The following is a 13285-nucleotide window of genomic DNA, read 5'->3' on the forward strand; positions in this document are numbered from 1 at the left end:
GGGGGGGATGTTTGGGAGGTCGGCCTCGTCTCCATAGAAACGGCGTACCTGTTAGAGCGCTTAGACGCAGCGGGCAATGAGCAGCAGATCACTTTTGTTTTGGGTTAAAGGTCAAAAGCTGTTATGGTGTTTCCCATGAAATCTCCCCCTCTCTCATTTTATCCCCCCCCCCCAGTTGGACGAAATTAGACGCAATGGAGAACGGTGCAGTGAATTTAAACAGTACTAACTAACGGTACTGTAACCGGTTATCTTCTTGCCCGGTGCGGGATTCGATACGAGGTGTACTGCGCCATAAGGCGACATCACTAACCGCTCGGCTAAAGGGTCAGACCCGTTAGCTAGGGGCTAACGTGTCTTATTGGTAGTTTACAGTCGTCACCCTCCCCGGAGGCGCGCCCTCACGCTTCGTCATTCCCGCGCTCCGAAGAGGCTTCTGAGGATCTGCACACTTCCGGATCCCACCGCTGCCACCAATGTAACCGGTTATTTTCTTGCCCGGTGCGGGATTCGATACCGGGGTGTACTGCGCCACATGGCGACCTCACTAACCGCTCGGCTAAAGGGTCAGACACGTGTCTTCTTAGTAGTTTACAGTACTAACGACCTGACCAATCCGAAGGCAGAAATAAAGATACGCGAGGATTACACGTGGCATTTATTCATGTGTACAAATTTGACGAACAACACCGAAATATATTTTTGGAACAGAGAGAAAAAAAAATGTCTTTAACTTAAACAAACAATCGCATTACATAAAACGGCTTCAGGGAGAAAGTGGAGAAAGTGGTTCCAGTGTGGGTCCAGGTGCCATGTCCGGAGGGTTTTGTGCAGTCAGTGGACTGCCCTCATTAGCTGCCCCCCCACCCTCCTTTCCTTTTACTTCACAACCCCCCCCCTTCCACGCCGTCTCACCAAGTCTGACTACACAAATGTTCCAGTCATGACCCAGATCTGAATTAAATGAAGCAGACGTGTTCACTGTTGAAAGAAAATCCGGCCAAATCAAAATTATGATGGGGTAAAGGAAAAGTATGCAAGACTGAACCCTTGAAAATGTAAGTGAGAAATCAAAAGATTATCCTGTTAAGCATGTTAGGAAAATATAACAGTCAGTATACACTTCTTTTTAATTGTATTTCAGTCGAACCTAGTTCTCTCGGAATTGTAGCGACATGAACGTGAATAGATTTTCATTTCCTCAAGTGATAAAGCAATTCATAACACTGACAAGTGTACTCCGGATGCAGGGGGGGGGTTAGCGGACAATCCAGTCTCCTGTTACTAGGCACAAGTATACTTAATCAGAGATTTTCCACACTTCACAAACATTTGGTTAACGCCACTTCATTGAACAGCCTACAGCTAAAAACGTATTGACGTTTAACGCCCAGCAACCCGTTTTATGGGATGCTTTGGACTCAGGTGGCTTTTCGAGTTTCCACTTTTATTACATAAAGTTACACTTATTTTCTCATCCTTCCGGAGGACCTTTCCAATCTGCTGTGTTACAGGGATGTGATCTTCTATTATCCACAACTAACAGTCTTAGATGTGCTGCTTGTAGTATGGCTCAGCAGTTTCTGCTGAACAGGGTACCTTTTTTTTTTGGAGCAGAGGACAATTGCAGAGATCTGGATCTGGCTGGATCTTCTAACCGTTGTGAAATCTGGGTCCAGTGGCTGGCTGAGATAACTGTGGCATGCATGCTTTGTCAAGGAGCTAATTTTACAGTATTGAGGACTGGTTGATCATCATACATACAAGGAGCCAAGCGGAAAGCTCTCTACACAGTCAGACCAAAAGTCATACCACACACGCACAAGCAAGGTTGGGCACATGAGCTGAATGTGCCATGGCTGTAGTAAGCTTCGAAAAGCTTTTCGGGGGGCACAGTTCTTGTGGAGGGACCCACCCTAATGGTGGTAGTCCTTCTTATTATGAGGACGATTGCCCAATATATGATCCACTTCAGTGGCAATGCCTGCTGTCATCTTTGGAATAACCTACAGAGCACATAAGAAAAAAAACAAAACGGTTTTCATTTCACCAAATGACAATCATGACATGTAAGTGATCAAATAATCCAATTTTACACCCCCTCCTGGGAAAAAAACCCCCAAACAGGAAAAATCCTTTATACCTGGATGGCTCCCAGGTTCTCTGTTAGCTGGCTGGGGTTAGAGGACCCTAGCAGCACTGAGCTCACTCCCTCATTCCTCAGGCACCAGGCTAAAGATAGCGAATAGGAGATCACAGTGGGTATTAAAGGATTTTTACAGACGGTATTAAGGTATCAGACTGTGTGTATTTTCACTGGAGGGGGAGAATTTAGTTGATGGCCGATATTTTGCGTTGAAAGTTCAAAGACAGAAAACTCTCTCGTCACATGAATGCTAATGTGATGCACTATTTTCAGACTCTTAATTGGATGTTCACATCGTCGCCTACCTATGGCTAGCTGGGGCATAGTACAGCTGAGTTTTTCAGCAATGTGAGCCAGTTCCTTAAGCTTGGCCTGCTGTTTCCTTCCATCCTCACTCGTTATCTTCTCTCTCAGCCACTGGTACGGCTGGATCAGAGGGAATAGTGCAGATGTCAAAATTAGGTCACTTAACTGGGCAAAAATTAACACCAAGTTCTCCTACTTTACGTCACATTGTAGGCCGCCATTATAAATGCATCTCAATATCATATCTGGTGGATATGCAGATTTCAATTTCTCTTTATAAATAGTCATGCCCTGTACCTTCATCGAAGCCCTGGAAGATTCTGGGACACCATTTTCATATTTCCCGGTGATGATTCCACATGCCAAAGGGGACCAGGAAACCACCCCTACGCCTGTGACGGGGCAATACAAGTTACAAAGCGCTAGAAAAGCAAGGTATTACAGTTGTTAAATTAATTCAGATTGATTTCAGGGGTAATTAGCTTGCCTATCTTGTGGTAGAGCTCGGGCAATTGTGTCTCCACTTTCTCCCTCTGGAAGAAGTGATACTCAGCTTGCTCACACACTGGTGGGATTAGATTAAACTGCCTGGCCACTGAGTACGCCTCCTGAATACACGTAAAAAACGAGAAGAAGGGTGTGGAGATGGAGAAGGGAATTAGGTGCAGATCTTGAACTTAAAACTCTTCAGATGTTTTCCGTTATATGTCATACTGGAAACTGATGCAACATGTCATCTTATTGAATATAGGTTGTTTTTTTTTTTGCTGGGTTTTCCCACTTCAATATTGAAGAAAAGACTTTCATGGACATTTTAAATCGCTCACCATTATCTCCATAGCAGACCACCGTGACGTCCCCCAATACATGGCCATGCCCTGGTTGATCACATGGGTCATCGCTCTTACTATCTCTGTAGGGACAAAGGACGGTTCCACACAGCCGTTATGTTCATTTTCAATTACTGGACAGTGGATGGCGCCACTATTTCTTCTTTTATATTAACGGAAATGCCGTTCCACACCACCAATGATACTTAAAACATTTTCACAGACTTGGGCAGAAGCTGATTTGTGGTTCTGATTCTGGTGATGTTTTTCACCGGGTGGGGGGGGGGCTACAATGATAGTCTTCACTCTGATTTAATGTCTATGAGTGGCAATTGCCAGGAAAGGTTCTACAAAAGATGTAACAACAGACTTCAGATGTCATTAATAGCAACCACACAGCTAAAGTGACAAAACAAGACAATTGATACAAGAACATGGGGTGAAATGTATTCAGTCTCTCGGCGAGAAAGGCACATCGCCTCTTTTAGCTGATGTTTAAAGTGCCATTGTTGTCCCAGATGATATTCCATGTGACCAAATGCTGTAGGGGTAAAGGGAATAGACTCGGCCAGCTCTGAGACACTGGGGCTTGTGCAGTTGGCCTAATCGCAGCAAGTAACAGTTAAGGGAGCTGAAGTCACCCATAGTAGCCTTTTCTAAATTCTGTGTTTACGCCTGAGGCAGCGAGGCAGGGCAACAGCGGCGGCCGTTAAATTTGTGGAACTTTATTTGGCGTAAAGAAGTGTTGCTGGTGCTGAGGTAAAGACGTGGGGTTTGAATCCTAAGTTTCATCACGATATGATATCGATTCTGTGGACGATACAATATTTCTCGATATCACAAAGTCTGCCATGATACGATTTCGATTTGATTCGATTCAGGGGCCCGCGGTCGATATGAGACGATATCACGCCCATTTAACACAGTCAGTTATATTTATATCAACTCACAAAAAGTGACTATGATTTGACACTTATTACTAAGCTCTTCTATACATTCAAATGAAAAATAATCAATTCTTTTAAATAAAAAGAATAAAAATAGATCTGTTGTTCAATATAAAGTGCTATTTTTCTCATGTTTACATTAAAAAAAAATTTAATCAGTAAACTTAAAGAGCCCTTGATCCATCCATCCATCCATTAGCCAAGCTGCTTATCCTACTTAGGGTTGCAGGGATGCTGGAGCATATCCCAGCAGTCACTGGGCGGCAGGTGGGGAGACACCCTGGACAGGCTGCCAGGACACATTCACACCTAGGGACAATTTAGTACGGCTGATTCACCTGACCTACATGCCTTTGGACTGTGGGAGGAAACCGGAGCACCCAGAGGAAACCCACGCAGACACGGAGAGAACATACAAACTCCACACAGAGGACGACCCGGGACGACCCCCAAGGTTGGACAACCCGGGGGTTGGAACCCAGGACCTTCTTGCTGTGAGGCGACCACGCTAACCACTGCGCCACCATGCCGCCCAGCTTAAAGAGCTCCTGATGACCTTTCAATTATGAATATAAACCATGCCGTCTCTGCTCCATCACCTTGGATTTACAAGGTTTTGTCTGTGTGCTCAGTGGTTTAGAGATATCGAGCTTTAAATTGTCCACATCCCAGGCGTATCTTGAAGACGATGACATGGATCAACGTCTTTTAACTTTGCATTGACGACACTGGCTCGTTGGCTCACTTAATCGATGCATCAATCCAGGTCGATGGATCGTTACACCCCTGGTAAAAACACCGCAGTGTTTTATATCGAGTGGAAAATTACCTTCAGAATGGGACTCGATGATACCAGATGGCAAACGCTTATACTTAAGGGAAGCAAAAGCAGCATCATAATCGTAACATCTCAACACATCTAAGATTACGAATACGTGCGTCCCATGTGCACGGCTGCAGTTCACATCTTCTCTAATTACCCCAAGAAAGCTAAAGCAAGCAGATAATATATTTACTACTCAGGGCAACATATGCCAGGGTAGTAAAATGCAAATGCTGCAAATGCAAAAGTTAATGGAGGGAGGGCGACCGTGCGGGTAAAGAGATGAGCCCACAGCAGTGTGTGATTAAAAAAAAATGATTCCCCTCTGTCAGTAGCTCTTTCTCTGTGGATCAGAATGGGAGTGAAAGAGCGAGACGACAGCAAGTGTGTGTAGGTGAGGCAGGTGGGAGGTAGACAGGAACAACAGTAAGTACATCTGTTCTGGGATGGAAGGAGAGAGTGAGGGAGATGGAAAAATAGAGGCAAAGAGAGAGAGAGAGAGTGTGAACTGAGGAACCTCGAGGCGCACGACGTTCATCGAAGTCTGTGAACGCGTAATGAGTGGTTTCCACGAGGAGAGGTTCGAGAACCACGGAGTGGGCGGATGACACTTTGAATTGCAAGTAACAATCCCCGCGTGTCCACGGACAAAAGCTGTTGTCTCACGATGACCTGCCACTAACCTCGCCGTACAGGAAGTGTCTTTGGCTTCGCCACTGAGGCTTTGACAGGTCGCCATGTCTGCAAGGGTATCTATCAGGTGTTGGTCACTCGGTGGTTAGGTTCGCAGGCCTTCACCAGTGCCAATGAAAATGCTCAGCTAGCGTCCGGGTAGCGTAGCGGTCTATTCCGTTGCCTACCAACACAGGGATCTGCGGTTCGAATCCCCGTGTCACCTCCGGCTTGGCCGGGCGTCTCTACAGACACAACTGGCCGTGTCTGCGGGAGGGAAGACAGATGTGGGTATGTGTCCTGGTCACTGCACTAGCGCCTCCTCTGGTTGGTCGGGGTGCCTGTTCAGCGGGGAGGGGGAACTGGGGGGAGTAGCGTGATCCTCCCACGTGCTACGTCCCCCTGGTGAAACTCCTCACTGTCAGGTGAAAAGAAGTGGCTGGTGACTCCACGTGTATCGGAGGAGGCATGTGGTAGTCTGAAGCCCTCCCCGGATTGGCAGAGGGGGTGGAGCAGAGATCGGGATGGCTTGAAAGAGTGGGGTAATTTTCCAGGTACAACTGGGGAGAAAAAGGTGGGGGGGGGGGGGGGAAATATGCTCAGCTCAGATAAACAAACTGCAAATTGATGAGGATTTATGCAAATGTGTGTTGTTTTGTACGTGTGTGTGTGTGTCTACCCTATGTGCAAGTTCATGATTCAACTAAAAGCCAGTTGAGACATGACCATAAGGTCTCCTGCAGGTATCTTAGTACATCTCTGCAGTCTGCAGCATGCAATGGTGCAGAAAACACTCAGCACTACAGCTCAGTGATTTTGGAGGAAAAAAAAAAAAAGACACAATGATATTTGTGTCTTTTTGTGATATACGGTCTGAAAGCAGTAAAGGAGGGGTCCCATAATTAAACCAGAGATATACGACTTTTAACGTTCAGAGCTCAATTTGCCAAGAAGGTATTACTCTAGCAATGATTAGGGTGATTTCTGAGGAGGAAATATGGCAGTTGTCCAAGAAGTCATTAAAGCAGACTAAATTATATTGTTTGTCAGGTTGTGCTGGAATATTTCTTCTTCAAGAGTCATCATAAAAAAAAGCTCAAAAAACCTCCTTAGATTTTGTTTTCAGCCAGTGTGAATGATGTTTAGTCTAACCGAAGTGATGGGCCCAATTTGCCTTACACTGCATCCTTAGTATGTACACACACACACACACACACACACACACACACACACACACACACACACACACACGTGCAGGGGAAAAGTGGATGTGAGCGTACATGTATCAATATGTGTGACCACAAGAGATACAGAATGAAGGTTAACGGTTGATGGCGTCTGTGGTTAATGAGTTCTGTGGTTGTGGGAATGAAGGTTCTGATGCGAAGAGCAGCATCTATTGGATCGTTATGTGGGCGAGGTTATCCCGCAAGCTTTCCTTTCTCGCCGGAGATGCCGAATATTCCGCCACCGCCTGGAACGTCTGGAGCGCCATTTGTATTCAGAGAGCTGTGACAATGTGAATTATTTGCTCTCCGGTGGAAAAGTAAAGGGCTAGAGGCATGCGGCATGCTCAAAACCTGTTTAAGGATGCCACACTTGTTTTTTTGTGGGGGTTTTTGTGCATGCCTCTGCATTTCTTCGATCTTCTTCCTCCACGGTCTGCATGGTGTTACTATTCAGGGTTGATTGACTTGATTCAATTTGCTGTGTATATATCATGTTGGGGGGGGGGGGAATGGTGAGACATGGTGTAATTGGATATTAACACGGGTTTGAGATTCGTCAGATTACTGTGCAGGCTGCAATAAGGCCATGGATATCATGAAATGTCTACAACGCGTTGCCTTGTTTGTATTCCAGCGGCGTCTCGTTAACCCTCCTTCTCGGTAGCGTCTACGGGGATGTTTCGGCGACGGCCGTATTGGGCGCAGGAAGCCACCGCTGAGCCCGGAGGTTAGTTGAGTATTCACGGTACGAGGTGGCCCCTGACTCCGTCCTTGCCCCCGCTGTAATGGATGTGAGCTGGAAGATTAAAAGCTTGAAAAACTTGAGGGGAAGGAATATAGGGACGGGAGAGGGCACAGGGTCTCACAACGACAGCCGGATGAAAAAACAAAGGGATGATCGACTTCCTGTGGCCATGACACGACTTTGACTTTTTTTTTTGTCATGACGAAAGGTTAAAATTCCATTAAAACGTCAGGAGAACTGAAATACCAGCGTGACCCGCACGCTGCCGTCGAGGAACGGAAGAAAATTCACACACACAAACACACACGTAAACATGCCGACAAGTTTAGATGAGGGGTTTTGGTCTTAAGTGCTTCTTAGATGCACAGTTTATTGAGTCTCCTAATCCAGGTTGGTGTGGTGGGGGTGTGGAGCGGGCGGTGGTGAGCGGGTGGGGAGGAGAATGAATCAGTCAAGATGCGCTTAAAGATTTAGCCACGATCTCCCTTTTTTAACATGTTTACTACTCCTCGGCCGAGCTGCTCCTCCATATTTAGAAAATGCGATAACGCCACAACTACCATAGAGAAGATATCAGCTGGGCATCCGGGGTGGCGTGGCGGTCTAATCTGCGGGGATCGCTGGTTCGAATCCCCGTGTTACCTCCGGCTTGGTCGGGCGTCCCTACCGACACAATTGGCCGCATCTGCGGGTGGGAAACCAGATGTGGGTATGTGTCCTGATTGCTGCGCCAGCGCCTCCTCTGGCCGGTCGGGGGCGCCTGTTGGGGGGAGGGCTGGGGGGAATAGTATGATCCTCCCATGAGCTATGTCCCCCTGGCGAAACTCCTCACTGTCAGGTGAAAAGAAGCGGCTGGCGACTCCACATGTATCGGAGGAGGCATGTGGTAGTCTGCAACCCTCCCCAGATTGGCAGAGGGGGTGAAGCAGCCACTGGGACTGGCTCGGAACAGTGGGGTAATTGGCCGGATAAAACTAGGGAGAAAAGGGGGGGGGGGGATTAAAAAAACCCATTTCAGTTGGAGGGACCGCCACTCGTCTGGGTACGTGTTCCCGTGCGCTCTCTCCAGCTGACAGCGGTGACTGACCTTCTACAGCACAATGATGTATGGCAGCAGCCTTGCTTCGCTGTAATGAAGGATGAAGAAGAGGAGCACAATGTTTCTAATGATTCACGGACCGAATTGGCGACTTTAGCTGAGGTCTATCTATCCATCGATTGCAATCCAGGAATCAGTGTGTTGTGTGTGTGTGTGTGTTGTGCGACAACCTATTGAGACTGGATGGGACAGGCCGTGGGCTGCGTCTGCCAGTCACGGCTTCTACCACTGCCAGTTAGAGTCTGGGGATCTAAGCGCGACAGATTGGCCTCCTGCTGCCTGTTGGCATGTGTATAGGGGGCAATGGGGAAAAGACCAAAAAAAAGGCTTAGAGAGCACAGTAGGTGTTCAATCCCTTCAGCTAAACACTCTTAAGCTAATGGGGAAAGGAAGGAGAGAGAAGTCTGGCAAGTCTGGCAAGATACACTGAATAAGAGAGAATGAGAGAGAGAGAGAGAGAGAGAGAGAGAGAGAGAGAGAGAGAGAGAGAGAGAGAGAGAGAGAGAGAGAGAGAGAGAGAGAGAGAGAGAGAGGAGAGAGAGAGAGAGAGAGAGAGAGAGAGAGTTCATAGAAAAAGAATTAGTGAAAGGAGAAAGCAGGAAGAGGAGGAGCAGAAAAGATACAGTGACATAGATGCGTGGGGGGGGGGGGGGGGCAAAGAGTGCTGAAGGAATAGAGAGCACAGTAGGGCCTGTGTCTACAGACCGGCCCAAAAATACACCAGCTGCCCCTGGGGGTGGCAGATAATCCTGCCTCATAAGAACAGGGAGGGGTAGGCACGGGTGCAGCTCTGATACCCTGTGGATATTAGTGATCTTACAGATAGATAGAGAGATAGAGGGAGTGAGAGAGAGAGAGAGACTGGCAGACAGAAATACTAGGAAGGGGTAGATGAGGCAAGATTGTCAATGTGTCTGTGTGTATAAGTGTCTCTGTGTGTGTGCTTATGCGCGTGTCTGTCTCTGCGTGTTTGCAAATAGATGTGGATGTGTGCTCATAGACGTGCCCGATAAGTTTATGACTGTGTATTTCTTTTTGTGTACGCAGCATGCCGGCAGCCGTCCTGCCAGCATCTTTCACCTTCTCAGGTTACAGAACAACATGCATCATCCCCTCCCGTGCCCCCCAGCAGCCTCCCCGGGCCTGGTCAGTGCACAGACTCACCCTCCATGGGAGTGTTGCTGTCCGGGCGGTTGGCAAAAACCACATCCACATACTCCAGCTGCATCCTCTGAAGGGAGCCCTTCAAACCTGCAGGGGTGTAGGTTTGGGTGGGGGGATTGATCAGTAGGGTGGGTGAAAAAGAAGGAGGTTGATTTAGAGAGAGTATACAAAGACGTTTCAGGTGTTATATCAACTCATTAGAAATTCACTTTTCTCTGCTTAAGCATGTATTTCTTTTAGGTGTGACTTCGCAAAAGAACTGATTGTCACCCCGCCGTGACTTGAAAGTCCATCCCCTATTTGTAAATGTCGACAGACTGATCTGGACGGCTGGTGTGACTGCACTTTAAACAGATCATGCATGATGAATATGGTCAAAACATCACCGGCATTCCTACATGAAGCCCAGACCGGAGACCTTACGATGACGTATGTATTTTTTTAGTGTGGAAAATATGATTTCTGCAGGCAAACACATAGTAGACACGGTTAGAGACAAGCCGTGAGTTGACGCAGACCAAATTTGTCAAACTCAGGACTCATAGGGGTTGGACCTCGCCAGCCATGAATTTTGATTTGTGAATTTGGGTTGAAATTTATTCTGGCCCTCCCACTTACAGTCATGGGTAGTGGGAATACAACCACACATTATTACCGGCTGAAGGTTAAACAGCCACACAACCCCCCCCCCCCCAACACATGTAAAACACAGCTTTTTAAAACCACATCGCATGTTCATCAGGACTTAAGTAATTTATGCTTTTTTCTCCTGGCAGAGGATATTGCATTTGGTCGTGTGTTATGTGTGTGTGTGAGATGGGGTGGTGTATCTGTCTGCAGATAATCTTGCGTTCTACGGGGCCTATCAGCCCAATATGTATTTGTGCACAGTTATGACTGTATGATCAAGGATCTCTCATGGTTGTGGTGATTCAAAACCTTTGAAAAAAGTTTGTTCTTGGTACCGCCGCTCCCTCTCTTCACTCCCTCTCTAGGTCGCTCGACCAACGCTGCTCGTCATCGCTGCCCAATCTGAGCCAACCGGAGATGTTGACTTAGATTGGGCAGCGACAGCCAAAACATTACGTATTCAAGTATGAGTCTTGAAAGTAAACGAGACGATCGTATTTCACGAGTCAACAAATCATTCACTGCTGATCTCAGCACAGGAGAACTGGAGGAACACTGGATGAACCTAAAATAATAACCCGTCTTTCTTTTCATAATATAATAAAGCTGGTTAACCCGTTTACGCTCGCGCATAAGCGACTCACATCTATGGTTGACTCAGATCAGGCAGCGATATGATCAAAAGTTATTAAAAGAATTTTGATAATCCAGAAAATATCATTAAGGAATAACTTCCTCTATTATTACTACTACTACTAGGCCAATAACTTCCTCTAGGTTGAAGTAAAAAGTGAGTGTGTTGTTTAGATCATGCTTTGGCTGCAGCTGGATATACTTTACCATGCTAGGCAGCTGGATTCGCGTCACAACATTATGCGAATCCATCACGCAAATCCATTATGCAAATCCATTATGCAAATCCGTCTTGCCAGGCTTCAAGTTATGTGCTTGTGGCTGAACCAATGTGGTTCCGGACCAATCAGTGTCCTATCAGGAACTACTGGCAGCTATGGGCATGGTTTAGGTGTGACGACAGCCAGAAGTGACTGTTCGTTCGAAAACGTAAGTTATGAATGTAACTATAGATCTGTGAGACCGAAGGATGACCATCACTATGGTCTAAATAGAATGATAGCTTTCATTCCGCCATCGGTCCCCCCATGAAACGCTGAAATGGCTGAGGCATAAACCCTAATTGTTGTACGTCACAAGTATGTGCTGCTGAGAACAGACAACACCTACTGGCTGCCTTGCTTTGGTCCAACTGAGCCTGCAGGAAGTGAAGGACAAGCAGCACAGAACAGACCACAGGGTTGATATTCATGCCTGAACACCAGTCTGAAAAGATTCTTCACCTTAGGGAGTAACTAATTCGAGTGAATGGAGCTCTAGCATTGCTCAATGTCTCACGGACAGTCTCGTCTAACCGTTGAGAGACGGACTCCGCAGAGGCCATGCCTACAAGCACAAGGCAAGTTGGGTTTGGGTGCCAAATCTGCCTGTCTGCCTGTGACAGAAGGTCCGCTCGGGATGGCAGTTGCACACGGGTGACCCTGTATCAACTGGATCAGGTCTGAAAACCATGGTCTTCCTAGCCAGCGTGGAGCAACCAGTCGATAATGACCCTCCCTGACCCTTCGGAGGACTTGCGGAATCAGAGGGAGAGGGGAAAAGCGTATAACAAGCCAGTCGGCCCATCTTGTGACAGAGCATCTAGGCCCAAAATGTCCCCCTGACCCATGAAGGGGTACCATACCTGGCAATGGGTCGTTTCCCTAGATGCAAAAAGACTGACCTGGGCTACCCTGTATCAAGCCCAGATTTGGGTCACTACATCCGGGTTTAACAGCCACTCTCCCGGGACAGACCCTGTCCTGGACAGAATGTTTGCCGCCCTGTTTGCCACACTCGTGATGTGGACCGCCTTCAGAGAGGTCAGCCGAGGCCACGCCCATGTCAGTAGCTCCCTTGCCACCTGGAGACAGGGTATTGACTTCGTTCTACCCTTGTGATTTATATGGCACACTGCAGAGGTGTTGACTGTTCTCAGCAGCACATACTTGTGACGCACAACAAACCCATTGGTCATGTTTGGGGGGTTTTTGGCTCATGGTTTTATTGATCCCACAAAGCACTTTGCCACTGGTTTTGATAAACTTTCTTTTGGAGGTTTTAATAAAAGTTCAAGTATTATCTGGGGATCCACCAGAACTGAGGTTACCCAATAAGGTAATTTTCCAAATTCTTCTCTTCATAATAAAAGCGGCAACAGCTCAGAATAAATTCACTTAGCTTAACGAAAGTCTACCAGTTAGCAACGGGGAGAGAATAAACCACAGCATGCATGTCTGTGGATGAAGACCAGGCTGTGTTCATTAGATGGGACCTCAAGAAACACGGTGAAGATGTTTATCTTTCAATTTTCAATATCTTTCAAAAGCTGGGTGAACCCTGATAAGTCACAATTAGATCTGTGTAGCAGGCTATGTACCAGTTGTATTGGACCTATAGAAGCACAATAACCAATTCAAATATGGTAATATGTTAAATAAATCCATTTCTAAATGTCATTAAAACAATTTATTTCCTCATCTTTGTGCTTTGCAGCTAAGATCTTAATTCATCTGCAATAGACAGACATGAATCGGTATCACCCTTTGGCCGTTATAAGGTTTGGTGAGCTAATTCAACGCC

General features: G+C 46.8%; 1 protein-coding gene across 1 annotated transcript in view; it reads right to left on the reverse strand.

The window, feature by feature from the left end:
• Positions 1-659: 659 nt before the first annotated feature.
• Positions 660-13285, reverse strand: part of kcnab1b (potassium voltage-gated channel subfamily A regulatory beta subunit 1b) — a 43021-nt gene continuing 30395 nt past the window's right edge. Inside the window, exons 9-15 of the mRNA XM_056292709.1 lie at positions 9962-10048; positions 3280-3365; positions 2940-3060; positions 2750-2844; positions 2452-2572; positions 2144-2232; positions 660-2006 (exon numbers count right to left, since the gene is read on the reverse strand). Of these exons, the coding sequence (XP_056148684.1) occupies positions 1917-2006; positions 2144-2232; positions 2452-2572; positions 2750-2844; positions 2940-3060; positions 3280-3365; positions 9962-10048 (689 nt within the window). The 3' untranslated portion in view covers positions 660-1916. The remainder of the gene's footprint in view (positions 2007-2143; positions 2233-2451; positions 2573-2749; positions 2845-2939; positions 3061-3279; positions 3366-9961; positions 10049-13285) is intronic.

Source organism: Lampris incognitus, chromosome 14, assembly GCF_029633865.1.
Source record: "Lampris incognitus isolate fLamInc1 chromosome 14, fLamInc1.hap2, whole genome shotgun sequence".
NCBI classification, from domain to species: Eukaryota; Metazoa; Chordata; class Actinopteri; order Lampriformes; family Lampridae; genus Lampris; species Lampris incognitus.